At 42.9% G+C, this 26910-nt stretch overlaps 2 protein-coding genes across 6 annotated transcripts in view; one reads left to right on the forward strand and one right to left on the reverse strand.

Annotated features, from left to right (window-relative positions):
- STX1A (syntaxin 1A) overlaps positions 1–12029 on the reverse strand; it is a 64520-nt gene extending 52491 nt beyond the window's left edge. For both annotated transcript variants that reach the window (XR_015798192.1, XM_088152400.1), the window contains exon 1: positions 11915–12029. Coding sequence is in view for 1 of the 2 variants with exons in the window: in XM_088152400.1 (XP_088008526.1) it covers positions 11915–11944 (30 nt within the window). In the remaining variant the exon portion in view is untranslated. The remainder of the gene's footprint in view (positions 1–11914) is intronic.
- Positions 12030–12071: 42 nt separating this feature from the next.
- MLXIPL (MLX interacting protein like) overlaps positions 12072–26910 on the forward strand; it is a 61978-nt gene continuing 47139 nt past the window's right edge. Inside the window, exon 1 of one of the 4 annotated variants that reach the window (XM_025170343.2) lies at positions 12072–12204. Coding sequence is in view for 3 of the 4 variants with exons in the window: in XM_025170341.2 (XP_025026109.2) it covers positions 24729–25024 (296 nt within the window). In the remaining variant the exon portion in view is untranslated. Of the gene's footprint in view, positions 12205–24403; positions 25025–26910 lie in introns of those variants that run through there. The other 3 variants (XM_025170341.2, XM_025170342.2, XM_007433963.4) reach the window with 3 other exon arrangements.

Here is a 26910-nt window from a genome sequence, read left to right on the forward strand (position 1 = left end):
AGTTTACAGAAAAAGGATAACTAGATGCCAGCTCAGTGCCTATATAATCTTATGCCTTTGGGTATGATTGCCAGCTCATATGTAGCCATTTCTAAACAGCAACAAAACGGGGGTCTTTCAAATGTTGGTTAATATCTCCCAGAAGCCCTCAGTACTGGCCATAGTGATTTGGGCTGCTGGAAGTTATAGTTCAACAATATCATCATCATCATCACCACCATCACCATCACCATCACCATCATCCCATCCTTTATGGTCAACTCAAGGGGGCAAACATAGCTAATACTCCTGCCTCCTATTGTCCCCACAACAATAACCCTGTGAGGTGGGTTGGGCTGAGAGAGAGGGACCCAGTGGCTTTCATGCCTAAAGGAGGCCTAGAACTCACAGGCTCCTGGTTTCTAGGCCAGCACCTTCACCACTACACCAAACTGGCTCTCATATACAGGGCTATAGGTTCCCCAACTCTCCCTTAAGGTAAAGGGACAATCCTGTAGCCATAATATAATAAATGGGGGGGGGCAGTAATGCTCAATTCAAATAAACAAGTAACAAAGAAAAAGAAGTGGTGGAAAGTTATTAATTCACCTAGGGTCACTAGGAAAATAAGGTTATCAACACACATTAATCTTGATGGCTATGCAGTACATCCAGTTGTCAGAAGTTGTTTTCCCCTGAATATCAGTTGCTGGGATTGGGATAAAGAGGGAGGTCTGAGCACATGTCTTGATATGACATTTCCAAGGAACATCTGGTTTACCATTCTGGGAACAGAATCCCAGGCTAGACATGCTGAAGTCCAACTTCAGGCAAGCACACCAAGTTTTTAATTTATTTCTCCAAGCGTTCAAGACATAGCATTCCTTTCTTCAACTTTCCCCCACAACACCACCCTGTATGATAGGTTGGGTTAAGGCAGCGTTCCCCAAAGTAGTCAGTATTGACCCCCAATAGTCAATGGGCTATCCAAGGGGTCAATAAATGGCTGGGGATCAATAGGAACAGACTGAACCTGGAAGAGTGTGGTGACTTCAAACTAAACTCAAAAATCTCCAACCAAATATCAGTGCTCTTGTTGACCCTCATCAGATGCATTCTTCCCATTAATTATATCAACAGTTTCAGTAAAAAAGGCATGTTAAATCTTATATTTTTAATATTTTCAATATTACCATAATATTTTTAAACGAAATCATTATTTATTAATACATTTATATGGCTACCAATCTCACACAAGCCGACTCTGGGAGGCATACAACAATTGAATTAAACAGCAAACAGTTAAAAAACAATCATTATAAAAGGATAAAAACTAATAATTAAAATAAGATTATCAAAAAAATTTAAAATATACAAACCCCACAGAGACAGAAAGAATACCAATCAGAGTAAAGCCATCTAAGAATGTTTCGGGTTCCCAAAGACCCCCAGGCCTGATAATATAATCAGGTTTTGAGGATTTCCTAAACGATAGCAAGGAAGGAGCAAGCCTAACTTCGGTGGGGGGGGAATGTTCCACAAGGAGGGTGCCACAGCAGAGAAAGCCCACCTCCTGGGACCCGCCAAACGCAAGGCCCTGGCCAATGGTACTTGCGACCGGCCTTCTCTGCCAGATCCAATGAGACAGGCTTATGTAATTGGGGAGAGGTGGTCCCTCAGATAACCCAGCCACATACCATGAAGGGTGCCACCCCATCTAGCACCAAAGATGGCATAGTCCTAGAACTGGTAGGACCCAAAACCCAAAGCCGCTTAGTCTTGCCAGGATTCAGTTGAAGCCTGTTGTGCCCCATCCAGATGCTCACAGCCTCTAGGCACTGGGATAAGGCATTCACGGCATCACTTAATTTGCCAGGGGCAGAGATGTATAGTTGGATATCATCAGCATACTGATGATACTCCACCCTGAGGCAATGGATGAGCTCACCCAGTGGCCTCATCTAGATATTAAATAGGAGAGGCGACAGCACCGAGCCCTGCGACACCCCACATAGAAAGGGCTGAGGGCGGGACCTCTTCTCCCCAATCATCACCAACTGGAATCGGCCCCGGAGAAAGGAGGCAAACCAGCAAAGCACCATGCTGCTCACGCCCAATCCCCTCAGCTGATCCAAAAAGATACCATGGTTGATGGTATTAAAAGCCACCGAGAGGTCAGGTAGAGTATGGATGGATGCACAACCTCCATCCCACCCATGCCAGAGATCATCCAAAAGTGTGACCAGTGCCATTTACGTCCTATACCCAGGTCTGAATCCTGACTGAAAAGGACCCAGATAATCCACTTCATCCAAGGCTCTCTGAAGCTGTTGCGCAACCACCTTCTCAACTGCCTTCCCAAAAAGGGGAGGTTAGATACTGCATGAAAATTGTCCAGTATGGTGGGATCCAGTGATGGCTTCTTGAGAAGGGGGTGAACCAAGGCCTCTTTAAGAGGTAAAGGAACAACCCCCTCACTTAAAGAAGAACCCCACACTCAAAGGTAAACCAACACTCTCCTCACTCAAAGAAGCCTTTTAAGACTGTGCTCTGAACTTTCCAATTTCCTTAGACAAGCCAACAACTGGTTGGCCAAGCACAGCAGGAATTAATTTTGATAGGGCTCTGACTTTCGGTACACAAGTCCCTCCCACATTCTCAGTTGTGATCCCTCTCAAATATCCTTGTGTTTCCTAAGGAGTCACAACAGGGGCTTGATTTTGAAGCCCATGAAAAAGATTTTAAAAGAGATCCTAATCCAGCTATTCTAACATCAAATCCCATTAGTTTAATGAAAAAGAAGCTTGTTTAAAATGTTACATTTCTTAGATCTAGTAATTTGACAAACTACAAAGAAATTATTTATATCCTTTTAGATGGTCAGGGGTAAGACCATAATTTTCTATGTTCCAGACAAAATATCCATCTTGAGATAAATTAGATTGGATAATCTGATGAGTCATGGGAATACTTAATTTAAGCACTTAATAAATACTGTGAATTTCCTCCAGAACAAGAAAAATCTTCACATTTAAAATAACTTGGGGGTGGGAGGCATAGACTTTTGTTTGATTTAAAGAAGCTCTACTACTGATATAAAATATCTGATTCCCTATCCCCATCCTTGAAACTAGAACAGTGCAATGCTAGAGATTTGACATAGAAGAGTTGCTTCAAAACATCCAGAAAGGCAACAGAACAACAATTCATTAAAGTGGCCACCTCTGTTTCCAGGATTGCACAGCTGCTTTAATGCATTTTAGACAGATGCTATCTTTGCATTCCATAGCAACTCTCCCAAAATCAAATCCAACAGACTACAGTCCTACGGAAAATTATAGAATTATCTCTAGAAATGAATGGAAATATTTTAGGTATGGATCTGCAGATTGGCATTTTACCAGTTGTTCTTGTTATTATTCATAGTACTATTAAAGAAGTATTTATTAAATTATTTTCATATAATAAATGTTTGGGGGGATCGATGAACTATCTGAAGGGGTCGATGAGCTGAAGAGTTGGGGGATCCCTGGGTTAAGGTCACCGGGCTTGGAGATCCAATTGTTATATTGATTGGTTGTTGGGGGTTCTATTTTGTATTTTTATCTTGGCTGCTGATTATGCGTGTAATGTTTTTATAGTTATGTGTTTTATGATGTTTTTCACTGTTAGCTGCCCAGAGTCATGAATTTGAGATGGGTGGCCATATCAGCTGAAACAATAAATAAATAATAATGAGTGGGCCCATATCAGAAGGTATTCAATAAACCAATTTGAAGAATAGCCAGTCCAGATAAGGAGGGAAAAAAGGTGGGAGAGGAAATCAATCTGTTAAAGCTTCTTTGTAAAGTTACTGTCCTCTCAACACACTGGGAGATTAACAGTTTTAAATTTTTAAAAGTAAAGCATTAGTTAAGAGTGAGAGCCCTCCTCCTTTGAGGATGAAGTAACAACAGGCAGTCTTCCCTGAGCTTTAAATCAATGCCAGTCTTCCCATTTCTCTGCAGGCACTGGAAGGGTTTGATTGCTAATGAGGCCACCATGTGAAGTCTTTCTGAGAAGGAAAACTGACCTCAGCTTAGGAAGAGAGGCTTCCTTCCAGACCTAGTGCTTCCCACGTTTCTTTTTCCTTTCAAACCTTCATTATTTTCATTCAGCGTCCTGCTTCCAAAAATAGACAACCATAAGCTTCCAGATAGGTCATGATAGGAATGACCACCTTTGTTCTTTTAATCAATAGCATCTATTAGTCAGAGATATGGAAGTTTTGCTTACTTCCTCTGCAGCTAATAATGACAATCGACCTACCCACTTTCTTTATTAAAGACATTTCTCTTGTGGTGGGGGTGTTTAAAAAGGCTTCGTGTACAGTAGATCTTTTTTTGTCATACGAAGCTGTCTTCTATTAACCTCAGAGCATCATTCCCTCTACAGTAGTGTACTGGCCTGTATTCTTGCTCAAGGTGGCTGTTTCACAATCCAAACATGAGGTTTTGCACTTAAAATGGTTTGATTTGAAATATTTGAATATCACTAGCATTTTGCCATGACACCGCTTGTTGGTTTTGGCTTAGCACAAGGATGGGCAATGTTGATCTTCTGAAGGTCCTGAAGTTGGACACCTGGAGAGGATTTAAGGAAGGGAATGGGAGCAGAAGGCCAAACAAATCCACTAAAAAAATCAGAATGGCATAGACAGTCACCTTCTCTTAAGGTCTCTTAAGCAGAGAGACTTGGATATTACATTATGTCATGCCCACATGTACTGGGTTTTACATGACTTTCATCTTCCCTCTTAGAGGGGGGAGATTCTCTATTTTTGTTGTTGTTCAGTCGTTAAGTCGTGTCTGACTCTTTGTGACCCCATGAACCATATCGCGCCAGGCCTTCCTGTTCCTCACTGCCTCCCTGAGTTTGCTCAGTTTCATGCTCATTGCTTCAGTGATGCTATCTAACCATCTCATCCTCTGCCGTCCCCTTCTCCTTTTGCCTTCAATCTTTCCCAGCATCAGGGTCTTTTCCAAAGACTCCTCTCTTCACATTAGGTGACCAAAGTATCTGAGCTTGAGCTTCATTATCAATCCTTCCAATGAGCAATCAGGGTTGATTTCCTTTAAGATTGACTGGTTTGACCTCCTAGCAGTCCAGGGGACTCTTAAGAGTCTTCTCCAGCACTCTCTATTTTTACACAGTATTAAAGGCCAATGAAATGTTAATTTGTGAGGGACTGCAGGTTGCATACACCTGACCTAGTATGTCTGAACTCAATCACTGTGATTTGCAAAGCACGGCTTAGGGGTTACAACTATAGAGAGGCAGATGGTGCCCACTCTCTTAAGTGTTCTGGAAGGCCTTTAAGACCTGGTTTTGTTCCCACACCAGGGGTTACTCTGATTGTGGAGCCCCTGTCCTGTTTTTTATTGTTATGGCTGTTTTTTGTCTGGACTGTTATGCTTTGCTGTTATATTTTTAACAGCTTTAATTGTATAGAGCAATACGTTATAAGCTGCCCAGAGTGGGTGGGCATACTAAACAACCCAGGCCATGATTTGTTCAACAAACCATGATTAAATCAAAACTATAGTTTAGCACACTGTATGAACCCAGCTACAGTTTCATCCAACTGGCAGGGTGTTCTGATGATTAACTCCTGACTTTTAATTGCAGGTGACATGGATTAAATCATCATGTAAATCAAATATTCTGTCACTGAGCTCTGGGCCCTTTCATGAGAAAGCTACCACCAATACATTTCACTGGGGACCCTCCCATTAAAAATAGAAAGGGAAGAAGCTTCTATTTTCTCTCCGTACAGTTCATAAATTTATAAACCCCCAACCATATTCCTTCCCAGTCATCTTCTTTTTATAAACTGAAATTCACTAATACTTTAATCTTCCCTCACAGAGACAGGCAAATGAAAGTTACCAGTCTCAGCCCTGAATAATTTATAATTTAAAGTATAGAAAAAGCAAGACTGTTTAATATCTCACAAGTAGACATCACATACATATTAAAAGCTGTTCTTTACCAATGTAGCATAGTACTGGGCCTACATCAGAAGACCCGGGTTTAAATTCCCATTTGACTACAGTGACTTGGGGGCAATCGCTGTTTTACAGGCATTTCAAATGTGCGTATGCGGTTTGGTTAGTTTTTATTCAATGTATTGTGCTAACCCGGCAAATGGGTTGATTCAGTAACCATGTTCAGTGACTTGGGGAAATTCAGCTGCTCTCTCTCCGTCCAACCTACTTCACAGGATTGTTGTTGGGGAAATAAATTGAAGGGGACTCCCCACCCATGTAAGCCACCTTAGGGGAATGGTGGGATATAACTGTAACAATTAATTTGCAGAATGGCACCATTAGCTCACCTGCCTCTTTAATGGTTATAGCAAATCTACCCTTTCAGCGGGGATCTTTGCTGGTCCCCCTTGGAGATGCCAAATAGTGATAATGGAATTGCTGATGCAAAGCTACTGCAACATCCATTTCCTAATACGTCCACATCAAAAAAAATCACACGATGATGCCTACATTTACCAGACAAAGGTAAGTTGCCTGGGCCACAGAACATGTGGAAAAATATTCCAAAGGGCTCTGGATGTTCAGTATACACATTATATGGTAGTTTTATTGGTTTGTATAGCAGATGCGATGGGGGAGGAGGGGAGCCAGACCCTATTCAGCTGCTTCCTTTCAGACGTCAGGATTTCTCACTCAAAACAAGCAACTTGGCCCCAGAACTAAATCTGAGGAATAATGATACATCATTCACAACCGCAAGCTGGATTTTGTTAATTTATTAATTAAATTATTCAAAATTAATTGAAATTCAAAAACCATGTAAGGCCGGACAGTAGTGTAGTCCTCTTTTACTCTGCTCCCTAACAGATGATTCTAGAGCAGTGTTTCTCAACCCTGGCAACTTTAAGATGGGTGGACTTCAACTCCCAGAATTCCCCAGCCAGCTTAATTAAATTAATTGTGCTAATTCGTAACCTTTTCTTTTTGGTAGGGAAATGCAGCCATAAGCATAGTTTGTGGCTTAGCAAGGAGAAAGCAACCTGTGGCTCTCCAAAGGTTGATGAACTACAACTCCCAGCATCCCTCAGTATTTGCTACACCAACTTGGTTATCATATTTCAGCAGGATTTGGAGGACCACAGATTGCACTGGCATATCATGCAGACCTGCCAACTCTGCTTAGGCTTTGTCTACACTCAGAAGCTAAGCAAGATCAGCTTTGATCAATACCTGGAGGGGAGCTATAATTGCTATTGGATAGACCTCCTGGAAGAAAGAAGGCAACGGCAAAATATTTCTATAATGCTGCAAAGAAAACTATATGGATATGTTGATGAAGTCACCAGGAGTCCAGCTAGACTCAAATGAGTTTTTCTTTGTTTTATAATAAATCATGATTACATAATCATACAAACAAGAACATATTTGCCCCAACAATGGTATTGTCCCTATGATATGGGTGATAGTGATTATGCCTGTTCCGATGAGAAAATGAGATTTGTTCCAACCACATAAAAGGACCATTCTTATTGTTTGCCTAATCACAACTGTGTTGGGGAGATGTCTGGTGATTTGGCAAACATTAATAGGAGAGCTGCCTCCTCTTCGCTGCCTTCCACGCAAAACTTCAGAAGCCTCTTCCTAATCAAGCCAAGTCAAAGTCATTGCTTGAAATACGGCTCTCCAACCCTATTAAGCTAGTGGGCACTTTTACAAAAATGGCTGCCAAAGGGACTTGGGCTAATTCACAAAACAGCTGCCACGATCAGCGTGTCCAGAAAAATCTATCTGTGTGGTTACTAAACATCAACGTTGGTACATAACCATCACCATCCGCCTCTTCAATATTTTCATTATCAAGTATCCGGCTTGTTGCTGTGGAGGCTGCTTTTCTTATGTAGGAGACTATAAGTGTATGAAGAGATTTGTTCGATCAGACCAAAAGCCCAATTAATTTTGTTTCTTTTGTGTCACCTACTGGACAACCACATGCATTCAAAAAGCATGTAAGCCCGGACAGTACTGTAGTCCTCTTCTACTCCCTAACGGATGATTCTAGAACAGTGTTTCTCAACTTTAAGATGGATGGACTTCAACTCCCAGAATTCCCCAGTCAGCTGGCTGGGGAATTCTGGGAGTTGAAGTCCACCCATCTTAAAGTTGCCAAGGTTGAGAAGCACAGTTCTAAAGGAAGTAAATGGCCATTAGCAGCCACTGATTTTCCACAAATCTACCCAGCCTCTTTTAAAATTGCCTAACTTGGACAGCAAAAACCACAGTTTAACTGTGCATTTTATAAAGAAATCTTTCCTTTAATCACTCCTGAATCTCCCAATATCTAGTTCCAATGGCTTCAGTATTAACATTGTGATGGAAGGAGAAAAACTCTGCCTTTTATTTTTCATACCACCCATTCGTTTTTGTATAACCCTGTCATGCCCCCTTGTGTGTGTGTGTGCCTTCTAGTCAGTGTTGACTCCTGACTGCCTGGACAAATCCATGAAGTTTTCTTGGCAAGGTTTTTCAGAAGTGGGTTGCCATTGCCTTCTTCCTAGGGCTGAGAGAGAGTGACTGGCTTTATGCCTAAGGCAGGGCTAGAACTCACGGTCTCCCAATTTCTAGCCTGAGGCCTTAACCACTACACCAAACTGGCTCTTACTTGCTTATTTTCCAGTCATCAGTAATAAATGCTTCTTCTATAAGTTGCATATTTTTCAAGGAAGTCAGCAATTTCATATTTGCATTCTGAAGCAGGGAATTAAATTATTTTTAATTTGCCAGTTCAATATATAATCTCATCTCTTGTTGCCTCTATTTGACTGCCATACTGGCATCTCTTGTACATCCTCAGCAGCAAAACCAGAAGTGAATGATTCATTAAGTTTTTCTGCAATTCCCACTTTTAAAGCCTCTGGTTAGTCAGATTTTGTCTTCAAATATAATTAAATGTTTCTTTTTTTAAATTTGTCTTGATGTTCCTTGGTATATGGCTCTCAATGTCTTGTATCTTTATTGACGGTTTATATTGCTTTTGCCAAAATTTATAGGGGTTTTGTACTAATTTGGGAAGACTTCCATTTTTTTGAAGGAAGGTTTCTTCCTTCTACTAGTTTCTTGGACCCTATATGGCACCTCTTCAGATCTAGGGTACACATTCTAGGGCTACGAAGCATTGTAGATTTAATTCGAAAAATGTGCTTCAGCCTGTAACTCTTCAAAACAGCCACATTTTCCCCCAGGATTATGTGGCTGCCCTCTAAAGCTACTACATAATCCTAGGAAATGATGCAGCTGTTTTAAAGAGTTGCAGACATATGCTACCGACAGGCACTCCTGAACATAGATAGACTTTCTACTGTTGTACAGATCTTATTGTCAGGTTTTTTCTTATATTTAAACAAAATCTAGGTAGCTGCAACGTATACCTGTTACTTCTGGTCCTAGTTTCTGTAGCCGTGAAAAATAGTCCTTGACAATCCTTCCTGTAACTTCCCTTCATGTTCCTGAACCCAGTTATCATGTCTCCACTCAGTTATCATTTCCTCCACTCTGTCTTTAAAGGCATATCCTCAAGTCCCTATATATATATTTGTCACTCTGTGAATCTGTTCCAATCTGTTAATATCCTTCTGGAAATGTGGTGCCAAGAAGGATCACTCACATTTCACATCTCCATTTTTAAAGCTCTCTTTTCTCATTTTCAAAGACGATTCCCATATTATTATATTTGCTCTCAAAGATAGCATAGAATTTGCTTAAATAAACCATTTTTTAAAAAAAGAAGTTGCAAACATAATAAATGAGACATTAATTGAGAACCAGATCCACGGAGAATGATGGTCAAATAATTCAAATGATGCTTATTCTTAGCACGGGAATAAAAGAAACAGTCTATATTTCTTTATTATTTATCAACAGGTTTTCAAAGCCACAGGATCGATTTTAAAAGCTTACATGTTAATCCATAATGTGATTTGTTTGGTTTATTCAACAAGTGAGATCGCCTACTTTGGCTTATGCAATTAGTCATTGTTAAGACAAACCATGGCTTAGCACAGTAAGTGAACCAAGAAGATTGCGCTTTGGATATGTTCAAGTTGGCTTTGTTACATAACCAAAAATCAAGAAGCACTAACTTCAGACCCTTGGGTATGTCAGAAGTGAACAAAACTGTAGCAATTACATAACAATTTGTCTTTATCGTTGTCTGAACAAAAAACAACATTCCAATATGCAACCCCCTTTCGTTTCAAAAGTTACATCATTTTAAAAAATCAATCCGTCAGATTTATGAATAAATCAATCCCTTGGACTGGACTGCATGTTAACAAAATAACCTCATGTTTGAAACCGTCCTTGGTTGGCCTTGACCAGCAGTGAAATTAATAACCTCTTCCTAGTTATCTGCATGAATGTACAGTAGTCATATTCTGTATATACTCAGGGCTCCCAGTCCTCTATTAAGCCATAGAGTATTTTCAAGAGAATAGGGTCTGCACCAAATAAAAACAGTAAAACATTTTTGGAGGTGGAACACCATGTTTTTTGCCCAGTTTTGATAGCCCACAGTGCAGGCATCATGATCTGCTGGATCTATCAAAAAGGTCACATCCCCTTTCTCCTCTGATCAACAAAGCACTAAAAACTTCACCAGGAATCCTGCTGCAGTCAGAAGCAGAGCAATGCCTCTGCACACATTTTCCAGAAAAAATCACTCCTCCTCTTTCTCCTGTTATGTTTGAAAGGGAAAGAGAAAGAGGTGCATTTTCTCCTCCCCACTTATCTCCAAAGTAAAAGCAAAATGAAAAGAGAGAGTCAGTTTGGTCTAGTGGTTAGGGCACCTGGCTAGAAACCAGGAGGTTCTGAGTTCTAGTCCCACCTTAGGCATGAAAGCTGGCTGGGTGACTTGGGTCAGTTGCTCTTTCTCAGCCCAACTCACCTCACAGAAAAAGGAGGAGGAAGGAGGATTATCTATGTTCACCACCTTGAGTTACTTATAAAAATAATAAAGGCGGGGTAAAAAAAAAATCTTTTTTAAAAAAGTGTCTTTTGCCCAAACTCCCTTCATCCCTACATTCCTTGGAATTGTCCAATCCTCCACTTAGTGTGTCTCTCCAGCTTCACTCCCCCGCATGGCTTCATTCCCTTTCACGTCCTTATCTCTACAGCAGTGTTCATATGACTGCCATCGTTAAGTGAACCCTGTTTCCACCTAATTTTCAGGGTTCTCATCATGACACATAGCCCCTAAATCAATCACACTGGCTAGGTTCGCACAGTGTGGTAGGCTTCTTTGCAGTTTTCAGGGTTGGGTGAACCCAAGCTATGGATCGGACTTCCACCACCAACTTGCACATAACGATCAGAAACCCACACTTTCGGTTCCAGATCTTCGTTTTATCCATCCATCCATCCATCCATCCATCCATCCATCCATCCATCCATCCATCCATCCATCCCACCTCTTTCCAACTCTCCCCATCTCCTGGGAAAGACATCCTGTGTCCCCCCACCCCACAGACAAGGCACTCGCTGAAAAGATACCGAAGCGGAAGGAGGCACACGACCCTTTTAACCCTTTCGATCTCTGCCCTCGCCAACAGTGTAAAGAAGAGCGTCCCTCGCCTCCCGCTCCCCCGCAGGTAGATTCAGACGCACCCGGCTTCAGAAAAGGAGGGCCACTCCCGCCGCCGCCGCCCCCCCGTTGCCATCCCTCCTCCTAGCGCTCGCTCGGGTCTCCCGTCGACGGGGCGTCCCCCCGGATTCCCAAGAGCAGCAGCTGTTGGAGACCTCGGCGGGTGGAGAATCTCCCGCTGCCCCGCAAGAGCAGCCGCCTCGCCGCCTCCTTCCACCCCCGCGGGCGGGGGAGACCCTCCGACCTCAGTCGCTCGGCCCGACTTACTCACCGTGCGCAGCTCCTGCGTCCGGTCCTTCATCGCGGTCGCTTCTCCCGGCTGCGCTGCTCGGCTCTCCGGCACCGGCGAGCGATCGGGGAGGAGCGGAGAGGGGGCGGGAGGCGGCACATGCGCTGGAGCTGGCGCGTCGGAGGCCGCGGCCCCTCCTTCCCCACCCGCTCGACGGGGCTGCGGGCGGCGAGCGGTGTTCCTGCGGGGCGTCGGCGCGCGATTCCACGTGCTTGCGAAGGACCTCAAACGGGTACAGACGATGGGGTAGTTCCCACCTGAACGGTAATCCTGTAAGCTTTTCCCTGCGCACTCTAAACACGCTCAGAGGCACACAATGAATCAAGCTTGTACGGCTGGACCTTATGCAGGTTTCTTCCCAGTCCTACCCGGTGCAATAAGGCTTATTGCGGAGCAAGTGATACTGGATTGAAACTGGAGCTTCCCTTTAAATGTAGAAACGGAGAAGTGGGCTGCAGTTCCGTAATGCTCTTCTGAAGGAAGGCCCGCTGTGTTTCCGTTCGCTCTGTGCAAATTACAGATTGGTTTCAAGCGAGGTTTCTAACAACAGAAGTTAATTCTAAAAGCATCTAAGTGCGGCTTGACTTTTGAGAATTCTTACGGCTGAAATGAGATGAGTGTTTATTTGCCAGCATGACAGGGACCAGGTTCAGTTCCCCACTTTACATAGCCCTGTCAGATCCTAACGAACTATTCCTACCCCTAAACAACAACGCCCCCCGCCCCCTTCCTTGCTGAAAAGAAAGCTTTGCTTACCATTAACAAAGGCAGAATGAAATTGACTAGAGGCAGCGAAGATCCAACCCCGTGCAGTTTGACTAAGGCAAACCAAATACTACAAAGGAATTAGAACAATTATAACTGGGTAACAGGGGCCTAATCCCATCCATGTTCCTCAGCTCACTTAACACTAGACCATGGCTATTTCCAGCACCCCGGCAACATTCAGAAGCGCAGTGTATCTTAACAATAAAACAGTCTTCCTTACACAGACTTATTTGGTTTTCCCTATAGGGTCCCAAGATCCTGACAGCAAATCAGAGCCCTAGAATTTCCTACCCACAATTCAAAGTCCTTATAAAATATCTTCCTTTCTGTTGTACTCTGTTCCTCTTCCTTTGTAAGATGAAACCCAAGGATCATCTTCCTCTTCAGAGTTGCACCCCATATTTTGCATCCAGAGCAGAAGGATAAGTAGGTTTAAGAGTCTTTTGCTGAGTATTCTCTGTGCAAGTTATGTTACATGTTTTGATTTTGCTACTAACTATTGCTACTATCCCTCTGCAAAATGAATATCCTGGGATTTCTTTATTTCTTTATTGGATTTATAGGGCTGTCCAACTCAAACAATGTGACTCTGGGCAATGTAGAACAAAAATAATAGACACACACACACACAAACGCACATGTTAAAAAACAACCCAGTATATAAAAATAGTGACCAAACATGATAATTTAAACAGCCAAAAGGGATTCCACTCAACTGGACCCACACACCTGGGGAAGAAGTAGGTTTTAACTCTTTTCTAAAGGGAAACAAAGTTGGCTTTATAGGTGTGTGAGACTGTACAGGTATTGCAAAATATAAATCCTGTGAAAAAACATGAAACTATATGGGAAGACAAATAATTTATTGTTGCTGTCATTGTTATGGTGCTACAGCATTGCATGTCAACCTGTAGATGTTCATAACAACTCTTCTTCTCGTTACTCAGCAGAGCCACCAAAAAATGCGAATTGTGGTCCAACACATCTGAAAAGCACTAGGTTTGGGGTACTCTGTAGGGGGCAATCAGTTCACCCAACCTGCAATGCCAATCACTGTTGAAATAACACATTGAATCAGGAACATTCCAATCACATTTAAACCTACCTTGTGTGCAAACTTTGCCTGTGTAATTAATTTTGTGTTTTAGTATGTCGAGCAAGCCATCAAAAGTGGGTCTGTTTAATAAACCCTGGCTAACTTTTATGGAGTAATGGGTCATCTGAGCATAGCCACTCTATGGCATGTTTGCTTATGGCTTAGGATATCATGAACCCAGCTATTGTTGAAAACACTCATTTATGGCTTAGTGTATTGTGGGCATCTCACAATTTGTAGTTTATTCAGTATGCCACAGTGTAACAAGCTATACCTTTACACAATATGTAAATTCATCCTATGGGAATAGGACTGGGGAGACCAGATTCAAATTCCCAGTCAGGTGTGAAATTCTGCAGTTGTGGTCACAGAACACATTTAATCAGGTCAATTACAAATCTAGCAGCTGCATTTGAACAACGTATTAATTTTAGTTTAAATTATTTTACAATTTTTTGCTTTAGCCTGTTACAGCAACCCTGTCCATTTGGTTACTTTGTGGTTCACTGTACTATGGAAAACCAAAATGGGGTTACAATAACCTGACTAGGATGTTGTATGAATTGCTGTTGCTAGATAGATGAGGGTGAGAATTAATGAGAAAACTATCTCATCAGGGTATTGTGAGGACAAAGCTAAAGAGAATGTGTTATATATGGCTCCTTTAGCTTCTGGAGAAACACTGGGGTTATTAATGCAACAAGGAACAAAATAAATACCAGATCTTAGCTTCAAGGAGCCTCCCATCTAAAATCCAATAGATTGTAGGCAGTTACTTCCTTCCTACTGCTGTGCCTTGATTATTTATGGGGTTCTTATGCCATGTTATAAGCCATTTTCAAAGTTCTGAAGAGATGATGGACTGCACAGCTATGCTCACACATGCTAAGCCATGGTTTGACTGTGATTCATTGAGAAAACTACAATGCGCTGTGTTCACACATACACAAAGTTATGATTTATACTTTGTATATATTTGTATGGGATTGCATAGCCTGCTAATCCAACTATACATTGCCATCAAAAGCTTTTGTGGACCGCTTCCTAAGCAAGTTGTTCTAAGTGTGCTTTCGTTTGAGAGTGTTAGATGAAAGCTACTGATACATTTTTAGATTTTGCTGAACATGCATAAATAGTTCAAATTACATCATACAAAAGTACCACTGTTTAAACTCAATCTTATATTATACAGGGATGTAAAGAAAATTGCTTCAGAACAATTATACTGAGATTGTATTTGCTGACATGCTGAACCCAATTTAACAAAACATACATAACATTCTCTATCCAAACAAATAAACCATTTTATCGCTTAATATAATAGCCTTGTTAATGCAACATGCTAAGATAGATGATAGATTCTCACAACATACTGAGCCCAAACCTCTCAGCCTGATTTTGTGTATTATGTGAATCCAACTTATGGGTAATAAACACAAATATTATACAACAACATACAGGTGATTATATTATTACATTATATATAAAGCAGTAGTCCCCCATTATCTCCTAAGACAAAGGACTTTTCTTCTCAACTGAAATACACTCTGCCTATGCTCAAAAGGCATTCTGTTCAAGGAGCCATGATTTCTGAAATGAAAAATTGGCTGTTCTGCTTATTACTAGCAAAAATTAAGAGGTAGTATTCCTCAACATGAAGATTTGCTTGCATAAGTATGGAATTATGGTTTCTGGCTTAATGGCTGGCATTGGGCCATTATATTGTTATCTGACTTGTATGGCCTGGCCTGTTTTTTCCTCCTTTGGCATCAGTTTTGCATACAAGAAATGACCAGGAGAATCACACTGTAGTGTAAAGAGAAGCAGAGAAGAGCATCCCCTCCTGAGATCTGCATGTCATGTTGAATTTAAAACTGGCCACTGAGCGCACAACTCTTTTCATGTACAGTATGTTCCTTTCAGGTGAGTCTCCAAAGCTGAAGAGAGAATATAACCTCTTTGAGGGATGTTCCCTGGGTATTCTGCCACCTTCTGGGCATTGTAGACGATGTAGGAGGACAGTCATGTTAGTCAGTGTTATCCAAAAATCAGGAGTCTGATGGTACCTTTTCAAACTAACACATTCTGTTGAAAAGTATGTGCTTTCATGAGCTTCTTTCTGACTTCTGGGCATTGAAAATCTAGCAGGCAGCCCTGTAGAATCCACGCATGGTGCTTCCTGAATATGTTTTTAGATGTTTGTTTGTTTATTTATTTATTAAATTTCTCACCCACCCATCTCCCCCCGATGGGGGAACTCTGGGTGACTCACAACAAACATTAAAAACAAATCAATCAATCAATCAATCAATTAAAAGCATTACTAAAAAAGGGGAAGGAGAGTCCAAGAAGATGAAAAATCTGAGGCTGAAGACAGGAGGCCTCTATGGGACTAGCCATCCCCATGCTTGAGGTATTCCCTCCCCACCCCAGGCCAAGTGGCAGAACCAGGTCTTCAAGGCCCTACGGAAGGCCAGGAGGGAGGGGGCCAATCGTACCTCCGGGGGCAGAATGTTCCAAAGAGCGGGGGCTACTGCAGAGAAGGCCCGCCTTCTGGACCCCGCTAATCAAAGTTCTTTTACTGAGGGGGTCCGAAGCATACCCTCTCTGTGTGATCGGGTGGGACGGGTTGAAGTCATAGGGGAGAGGCGGTCCCTTAGGTAACCTGGTCCCATGCCATGTAGGGCTTTAAAGGTGATAACCAACACCTTGAATTGGACCCGGAAGCAAACTGGTACCCAGATGTTATCTTTATGACATTTTTTCTTCCACAGAGAGTGGCTTTCAGTCCTGATTTTTTATTTCTTCACAGCATCAATGTAGAGGAATTTTCCATCATGCTCTGTGGCTTCATTTTCTTTCTTCTTTTTTTACCATTATTGTCCAGGACATAATACTTGTATAAACCAAAGCCCTAAGGAATTAAAGCAACCACAATTTAAATATATTTTCCACCACTTTGATTGATTTTACGGGGTGGGTGGTTCTGCCAAGCCTTAAATAGGTGTTGCTCTACCACCTCCTCAAGATACCGTTGCTGGATCCAATTGTTCAAGACAATTTTCATCCAGTCTCCAACCTTCCCTTTTGTAGGTGGTTGGTTTGCAGCTTCAGAAGGGCCAGGAAGAAACAGATTACGTGGACTCATTTCAGACAGGATACTGAGATGGCATTGATTGCACTTGTAGATGATGTACAAGCACCCATCCTAGCCCTCATTGATCTCTCAGCAGCTTTTGATATCAATGATGATGGTATCTTCCTGGACTGTTTGAGGGGTTAGTAGGGAGAGAGACAGTATTGCTGTGATTCTCCTCCTTCCTTCAGGGTCGGTTCCAGTTGGCAGGAGGGGAGAGATTAGCCCTAGACCCTCATTCTGGGGGGTCTCTCACGTCTCTACGTTCTCTCTATTCCTGTTTAACAGCTACTGTATATGAAACTCTGAACTCCTGCTTGAAGAGCAAGTGGCAGCATAGCCAGCACAAATTCATCTTGTGCTCCAATTTCCCCTGTTCCTGAATCAGGATTATGCCCTAGTTACCTTCTGGCTAGGCTAGTGCAAAACACTCTACATACTTGGGACTGCCCTTGAAGACCATCTGGAAACTGCAACTGGTCCAGAATGCAGTGATTCTGGGCAAGCCACAGTATGCCTATCTAACATCACTGCTCCATAAGCTGCACTGGCTCCCAGTAGGATTCCAGGTGCAATTCAATATGTTGATTACCATCTATAAAACTCTTCATGGCACATGGCCAGGTTATTTGTGGGAGCACCTATATCCAATTGAATCTACCTATTCTATGAGATTCAATAGGGAAGGTTTGCTCTGGGCCCTCTCCATAAGGCAGTGTCATCTGGCAGAACCCAGGATGTGTGCCTTCTCTGTTGCAATGCTGCCACATGGAACATCTTACTCCTGAGATAAGGAAGGTCCTGACATTGCTGGTCTTTCATAAGGGTTTGAAGACCTGGCTTTTTCCCTGGGTATTGGGCCAGGAGGTGGATGAACCAGTCTGAAATGACTTGATGTGGAATGATTATGGTTTGGCCTTGACTGTGTCATGTCTTTGTTTTGTATATTGCTGTTGTATTGGTTTAAATCCTATATTAGCTGCCCAGAGTTTCGATTTGTGAGTTGGGTGGCCATATAAATTGATTAAATAAATTGATTGAAGATCCATCTTTCCATCTTGTTTGTGTCTTTGTTTCCTGCTTCAGTTGCTTAAATCAAAACCATCAACTCTCTTTATCAACCCCCCCCCCCAGTTTTCCCACTTCCTTCCCCATTTTCAGCCTTTCTTCTCCATCTTACTTGCTGAATTTGCTGCCTTAGAGTCCTTGCATAATTCCTCCATGTGCCCTGCCTGGCTGGTCCCCTTTCCACCCATTTCCTGATTGTCATATTCTATCCTGCTCTCCTCTACATTACTAATAGTGGGTCCACCCACTATTTTCAAAAAGGCATCCTTTGAGTCATTTTTCCTCTCAGCAACTGCCCTAATTTGCCTCTAAATTCCAGGACGTTGCTGCTTTTTCCCACTTCTACAAAAATGTCTACTCCTGTGGTTCCCCTGCTCCCTCTTGAGCTGGTTTCCACTCTGAAACTGCTCTCATTAAAAGTACTGTTAGCCTCCTCAGTGCTAAATTTAAAGGGCTCTGTTCTCTCCTTACCTTTGACTTCTAGCTGCCTTTCATCTGGTTAATGTTTCTGTTCCACACAAAATGTTTAACCTGGTTACTGAATGAAACCGTATTTCTGATTTTATACAATACATTGAAATACATTAACCAAACAAGGGTATTTTCAATGTGCTAAGCAATAAAGTTTAACTAAGCTTAGCATGTTATGCAAGTATAGCTGCTAGGTCTTTAATTGACCTAGTTAAGTGCTTTGTGTGAATACAACCATTTTCTCCCTATTTGTCCCCTTTTTTTCATATTTGCACAAAAGTCTGAAAAAGGATGCAGCTGCTTTTAAAGGCATTACACTTTCGCCCTTCCTGGATCTAAGTGGTTCTCTACTTAGCTGACTGTCTTCCTATTTCCAATATCTTATTCTTTTAATGTTTCCATAGACAGAGTTCTTCCTCTGCTTTCTCTTGCTTTCTCTCAAGAAGCTGTGCTTGATCTCCTGCTCTTCTCCCCTGTATATTGAATGTATATTTTGAAGCTTCTGACTTGAATGATCCTGTATCCTGATCAGTGCACCAGTGGGAAACAGATTACTGTTTTCCTGTAGCTAATGGTAATGGCAAATCTGCAGTCTATAGTAGGGTATTGGAAAGTTAGCACGGAGCAGAAGCAAAATAAGTATTTGTGAAATTGTGAATGGAGTCTAAATGTAAATGTATGTGAATGAATAATATATGGTTCAAAATGTCACACCTCTTTAAAGCAGCTGCATTTTTCCATGCTTCTGGGAAACATGAAAAAAGTGGCTGCTTTAATGAGCTGGCTCCTTAAAAGCAGCTTTGTCTTTATTTTGCAGGCTCCCATGAAAGCCTGAAGCTTTAAAGAAATGCTGCACATACAGTTCCATACTTTTCAGAGCACTTCTTCCAAATGATCTTTGAAATTATCTTGTATGTATGTATGAATGGCATGGGTATCTACAAGAGGGAGGGGGAGGGGGAATTACAAAAGGTGATTATGTCATCACACAAATCCTGTAATTTATATACTTGCATCAGATCTCAGGATGTTGTAGCATGTTGTAATTCTGAAAACTGTAGTTTGCTGTGAACATTCTGGTGAATAAGTGTCTGCATGAGGTCTCCAACTTCTACATTTTGAGACCACCATCTTGCCCATCACCATTATATAGTTTGGCAGTTTTAGGAAATTGGACTTAACTCTTTAGGCATAAAGAACAATAATCACCATAATGCTCAGTAGCAGAAAAACATAAAATCATAGCTGAGTAACACTTTATTAGGGCCAAACAAATTAACATAAAGCTGTTGCAATTGTAAGGTTCTTCAGAACTTCATGGAGATGGTATAAAAAAGAGTAAGAAAAAGAAGATTTTTTTTTAAAAGGCTGATTGTTTAAAGCCAAGAGTTTGCATTGCAAGACAGTTCTGAGCTGGAACAGAAGACTGAACGGAGACAATTTAGATGTTAGAGATACCATGTCAAGATCAGAGAGGGGAAACATTCTTCTGTCAGATCCCTTCTTCTAGCCAGAATTGCTGAAAATTCAGCAATGTTGTCAGCCATGTCTTTCCCGTTGGAGAAACCCAGGTTCAAGTTCCCATTCGACAGAACTCACTGGTTACGTTCACGCTTAATACGGATACTAAATTAACCCATTTGGGGGGGGGGTTGTACAACACATTGAACTGTAACGGTGGGTTTTGCACTAAGCCACAAAATGCTAACCAAGCTAACATTAACTCAGGTTAGCGGGTTGTGTCTGCTAGATCTTTACTTGACCCAGTTAAATGTGTTGCATGAACACAGCCAGTGAATGGACTGGTCACATTTCTCAGCCCAACTCACTTCAGGTTGTTCTTGTGAGGATAAAAAGGAAGGGTGACCACCACATACTTTATTGTCAGCTCCTTAAACAAAGGCAGGATGTAAATGAGATAAATACTTAAGGAATGAAAACTATTATTATAGTTTGTGGTCTGTATAGATGTTGCTCTACCAAGGAAAAGTTTCCGATTCAAAGTGCTTAAAGTCAGCTGTTCAACACAGCAAAAGAAGGGGGCAGAGGGAGAGAGGGGAAACAGGAGAATAATAAGCATTTATATTAATTATCTGTCCTAAGATTGAGACTGCAAACCTAAATACGCATACAGTACCAGGTATAAAATAACTAACAGAACCTAAAGCAGATTCCATAGTTGGGCCATTGCTGCAAAGCAAGGGGGGGTCACTTCACGACTTGACTGACTGGGTTCATGCATTGCATGAAGGCATGTTTTAGGCATCTTAAAAACACTTTTTTCCATGGCCACTGAGGGCTGCTGCAGGGGGCAGTGACAAGGTAATGTCACCAGAGAAAAGGGGACCCTGTCAGTCTCCTGAAGCTTCAGGGCTTGGTTTAGTGATGAAAATATGTGTGCCACGCATACTGAGGACTCCAAGTGCTGTTTCACTTTTTTAAAAGCAGTAAGTTGCTGTTCTGCAGAGATATGTTGCCCAATCTGTTGAGACGGGGGGGGGGGAATGGTCAGTGGATGCAAAACAAGAGTCTGTGAGGCCATTGACCTCTGGCTTGTCACTCCTGCCATACACCCTCATTTACAAACTCCTGCTTTCCTGCCACACACCAGACAAGAACGTAATGGCTTCTTGCAGTCTGCGATTCTAGTGTATTTCCTCTGCATCTGTGTTGCTTGTCTGTTACAGTGCCACCCGGGCTCCCTGCAGGCTCCTTCTTGGGAGACACAGAGGGGGCATATCCGATTTTGCCGTGGATGTATTTTTAGGCCTGGTCTTCGCTAAGGCAGCCCTCTTGCATCCTGCTGACGCACCCCGTGGCCTCACCCGGGGCCTGTTTCCACAGGATGCCATAGCAACGTAGTGTGTAATGATAGCTCTGGAGCCTGGCGTCTGCCCTGATAGGGAAGGCCTTTCTGGCGTTCGCCCTCGCCAGGGTGACAGACCATTGTACCTTCCTGACAAAGGAGCTTCACTGGAAATCACGCCCCCACAGCTGCTCCCAAGGGCGGCTCCCTCCTCTCCGCACTGCTTTGCGCCTCTGCTTGCCATCTGTTTCCCTCTGCACCCCCCCCCCCAACATCTCTTAAGAGGAACAGCAGCAGATTCAGGACAGAGAAAAAGAAATCAGATTTTTGTTGTTGTTGTTGCTCAACTTACCATCAGTTTATTATGGAATGTGTGGCCACGAGATGAAGAGATAGCAGCTGTTTTAATGGCTTGAAAAGGGGGTTGGGCAAATCTGTTGAGAAAAAGGGACTGTTTCGCAAGGGTGTGTGTGTCTGTCACAAAGACTAAGGGGCATTGCTAGTTGTGGGGCATTCTCTGTGAGGTTGTGGGTGCCAGTGGAGGGGAGCAGTCCCAATGGGTGACAGTTAGTTTGGATCCTGGCAGCAAGAGTCCTAAAGGTTTTGTTGGGTCACTGTTGGAGACAGATGTGGTAGACATCACTTCATTAAGTTATAAGGATATGAGTTATCTGGATCCTCTGTAGTTAGGGTTCGGGTTTGGGCATGGGGCCAAAATGGCCTTGGTTGCTTTGGTGGTCGCCCTCTTGGTTCTATAAGTCCTTACAGTGGCATCATCAGCCCTTGCAGATGGGTCAGAAAGATACCACAGTCCTTTGATATGAAGGACTGTGGTATCTTTCTGGCCCATCTGCAAGGGTTGAGAGTTGGGGGACATCATTTTGTGGTGGTTCTGCTCTTATCTGAGTGAGTAGTTCCAGTTGGTGATAATGGGGAGCAGTGCTTGAGCTCCTGGGATCTCTAGTGTGGGGTTTGCCAGGGCTCAGTGCTCTCCCCCATATCTACATGAAACTGCTGGGGGAGGTCATCTGTCCATTCAAACTGAGGTATCATCAATATGTTGATGATATCCACTGATACATTGTCACCTGGCCTGGACTGGAGGTCCCATAGAAGTCCTGAACCAGTACCTGGAGACTATGAGGATGTGGATGAGATGAAATGAACTCATGTTAAATACTACCAAGATGGAGTTGCCCTTTGTCAGTAAACAGCTGGGCAATCTAGTAACACCAGTCCTGACAGTTACTCTGGACAGGGTCAGGCTCCCCATGAAGGAGGTGGTTGTGACTCAGTGTCCTCCTGGACTCTCAGCTCCTGTTAAAATAGTAAGTGTAAGCTGTGGCCAGGAGTACTTTGCTCAACGTCAGCTTACAACTCTACTTGGAGCAGGATGCCCTGATGTCAGTAACGCATGCTTTGATCACCATCTGGTTAGATTGCTATAATGCACTGTTTGTGGAGCTGCCTTTGGAGATGACCCAGAAGTTACAGCTGGTGCAGAATGTGGTGGCTAGACTATTGATAGGAGTATCCTGCCAGGAAAAATAACATCAATCCTGAAGTCATTGCATGGGTTATCAGTATGTTTCCAGGCCCAATTAAAAGTGCTGATTATTACCTTGAAAGCTGTATACATACAGCTTCAATTGGTCTCCCATTTATCAAAACATTTCCATGTTGGGGAACAACTACAACCCTTTAATTTCTGCTTGCTGCGGAGCAAGAATTAGAGGAGGAAAACCAAGCAAATATTTAGGGATTAAGAACTATTTTACATCCACTCTTCTAGGAAGGTGGTTCCTTCTCCTACGCAAGCGGTGAGGGTGCCAGTTGGACTACTTCAGATCTTCTGCTGCCCCAAGTGGTTGTGTTGTACATTGTCCAAAATAAAATCCCAGGTTTGTTTCCATTATTGCAGACAATGCCTTTTTGGCAATGGCGAAAACAGCATCACTGACAAGTGACTACTCAACTTAGAGCACAATCATGCCAAATTCAGTCAGCTCAATGAGCAAACAGGTCAATGAGCAAAAAAGCTTCAAAGGCAGATGTAGACTGTGTATTTATACTCTAGGTTTTGACTTTTTATTTGTGTCCTAGAAGGAATCCTCCCTTTATGACCCCCACCCCCACTTCAGTCTTATCTTCCAGCTGTTTAAGGGTCCCAGAGAACCTGGGCGTGTGCATAGTGCTACTAAATTTTCAGCTTAGGTGTCCTTGACAAAATACACCATTGAGATGGATCACCGTGACTCCCACATCTATTCATCAATTGCTTAACCTGATTACAAACCCAGCAGTGATATTCACACAATATGCTACTTTGGTTAGTGTTACTCGAGGCTAATTTTTTGTTGCTTGGCATATTGTACAAATCCAGCCCATTTGATTTACGGTCCACTGTGTTGTGCAAACACAGAAAATGGGTGAAGTCAGCCATCAAGTGAAGCATGTTGTGCGAACATAGCCAAAATTACCCTGACCATGTGTCCTTCTATGATTATGTTCCACATTTCTCCTGTGAGTGTCCCACATACCATCTGGCCTTCCCCCATCTTGGCAAAGGCTGGAAAGAACCCTGCTAGCTGTTGTTGCTGTTTTTCTAGGGTCCAGGGGTATAGCTTTTTATGTTGATTCAGGCTGTGCTGCACATGAGTTGCTATGATTTTACTTATTTTTGTCTCTTAATCTGTGTTTGCTTGCTGGGAATGCTGGGGGGATGCATCAGTACTGGGTAAACACAGCATACAACTCTCTTTTCTTGCACACGCTCCCAGCAGTTCTTAGCCAATGCAAACAAAGTCTGTTTTGCCAGCTCATTGGCAGCTCTGCTTGGGGGGGGGGGCGGGGGTGTGTGTGCATGTATGTGTCAATTTAGGGGTGTTCCTGTCCCATCCTCATCAACAGTATGAGGCAAGTGTAATTGCCAATCCAGCGCAGATTAAACTGCCAACTGACTGGGGGAAAACATGTTGAGTCCTTTGGCCTTTAACAGCCATTTCACCTGCAGGAATCAGTTCTGTAGGCAAATCTTCTTTTCACTGCCGAGAAGTCGACATTATGGCCCCACTAATGATAGAAGATTAGATTGCTATTAAAGGCACAAGCACCAGATCAAAAGTTAGCCAGCTTATCTGGAGATATTTTACGTGGCTGCCTCTGAATGCACCCAGCACTGGCAAACAAAGGGTTAATTTTTCCCAGCAACTCTTTGCGTCCACCTTTCCAGGAGGCAGAACCACACCAGGCTGATCTATAAAGACAGCTACTGGAGTCCCAGCCCTAGTGAGTGCCAGGTGAGGTCCTGCCCATGCTGTTCTTAGGTTAGGCGTTCATTGCACAGGACACTTACGTATGTGGAACTGGCTGCCTCCGCAAGGGACAGCCTGGGGTTGGCTTTGACAGCTCGGCTGGAAGGAGCTCTCCAGCGAGTACCATTTCCCTCACCATGGCTGTGATTCAGCCCGGACGATCTGGGCCTTACCTGGAACTGCAGATGGGGTCAAGGCCCGACTCGGACTTTGATTCAGATTCCGACAGCCCAGCCTTCAGCAGCACCAAACCTGGCTCTGGTTACCCTGCCTGCTCCCAAGTGATCCACAGTGGTCACTTCATGGTATCATGCCCGCACAGCGACTTGGTGCCCCGTCGGCGCCATCACCAGGCTGAGCCAGAAGTCCCTGATCCTCCAAGTATTGATCCCACTCTCACACGCCTGTTTGAGTGTATGAGCCTGGCTTACAGGTGAGTCTGGGAGAGCCCCCTGGCTCCAGCCATGTCCAATTCGTTTGCCAGTTGGTTTTGAAATATGGCAGGTATCTGCAGTCTGGCCACGGGGTGTCTTTTCTCAGGAAACCTGGAGGTTCTGTTTAGGTGCAGGCGCCCTTTTCATCCAGGAGGGGAACAGTCGGGGAAGGCAGCACAAGGGATTCAATGTAAGAGAGACAGGACTGGATTAATTCCAGAATGGAGGTCCTGGTGGCTGAGAGGGTCAGAGATAACTGAATTACCTGGCATCTCACGGTGGAAAAAAAAAAATGACCCTTGTGCATTTCTTCTGCCAACCTACTCTGATTTTTCACTGACTTCTTTCTTTTTGAGCTGAAGTTCAGTTTCTTTATAATTCCTTGAGTTGCAGTCTCTCAGCTAGCAGAAAAGTTAGGCTGTCGGTAATGATGCGTCCTGAAATTCATCCTGTGACTGCACAATTGCAGTCTTGCAAAACTGCAGATTGTAAAGCTGTTGGGGTACAAGATTTAATGAGCTTCAGTGAAAATTTGACTCCAGATTATCACTCCCGTCCCCAAAATTTTAGAAACCTGTCTGCCGAAAAGCCCCCTCCCAGGTTGGGAAAGCGTTGGTTCAGTCTCTAGAACTCCTTATTTGCTCCAGAATCCAGAACCCAGATCAATGCATTTTCTCCAGTGCTGCTCTGTCAGCTGCATCTGGCTAATAACAGCTTTGCTCAGAGCATAATTTACTTTGGAACTCCATGCCACAGGACATTGTGGTGGCTCATGTAAGAAGGGGGAATTTCCCTTGCTGCTTTTTAATTACTGATTTTACCCATTGTGTTAAGCCATGGTTTAAACATCATAATCATCATCTCTGCTGCCCTTCCTAAATAGCTTAGGGCAGTTTACATTAACATTTAAACACACTATAACAAAATCACAAATTAAAATCCACACAAAATTGGTAAAATAAAAGGTGAAGTCTGCTATTGTCACCTTCTGAGATATTTTGCTTTTTTTTACTTCCCTGCCTGGCCTATATCCCTTGTTTCTTGGAAGTCTCCCTCCATGTGCTCATTGGGTTTAAACCTGCTTATCTTCCAACCCTGGGTATGATTGGTCAAATACTACCTTTTATTAAGGAAGATAGAGTTGGTTGGGATCTCAAATAAACTAAGCTATTTTGCCCGATGTTGATTTAGTCTGTTGTGTGAACTGATAGTCAGTGGTTACAAAGTCTGGTTCAAGTGTGAAAGGTAGCCTTTTCTCTCAGTCCCAGGGAAGAAGGAAAAGGATAAAGTCTTGTTACTGATGGAAACTTGTGGGGACCTGCTTCTGTCTTTGGCAAAAGGACTTTTGACATTTTTTTTCTATCGCCACTGAAATCTTTTGATCAGAGGGAAATAAATTATATGCAACCCTTTCTTTTAATCTAGTTTCAGCTCTTTCCCATAGAACTTTCGTGGTGAAATCACCCTGCGTCCTCCATGGCATTTTAATGAGAGTCCAGACGTAGTTATTCATTTGAATCCCTCCAGTGTTATTTTTTTTAGATTTTTTTATCCCGCCTTTATTATTTTTATAAATAACTCAAGGCAGTGAACAGACCTAATACTCCTTCTTCCTCCTGTTTTCCCCACAACAACAACCCTGGGAGGTGAGCTGGGCTGAGAGAGGGTGACTGGCCCAAAGTCACCCTGCTGGCTTTCATGCCTGAGGCGGGACTAGAACTCACCATCTCCTCTTTTCTAGCCTGGTGCCTTCACCACTAGATCAAACTGGCTCTTTTTTTCCCCCACAAGATCTTCCACCTTTTTTTAACCCAAGAAAGGATGAAAAGAAAACCGCAGAGCATTTGTTTCTCAATGGCCAACCAGATGCCTCTGAAGCATTTGC

Source organism: Python bivittatus, unplaced genomic scaffold (genome assembly GCF_059951505.1).
Source record: "Python bivittatus isolate LINGU-HERP-01145 unplaced genomic scaffold, Pbiv_v1 ctg000690_np1212, whole genome shotgun sequence".
Classification (NCBI taxonomy): Eukaryota; Metazoa; Chordata; class Lepidosauria; order Squamata; family Pythonidae; genus Python; species Python bivittatus.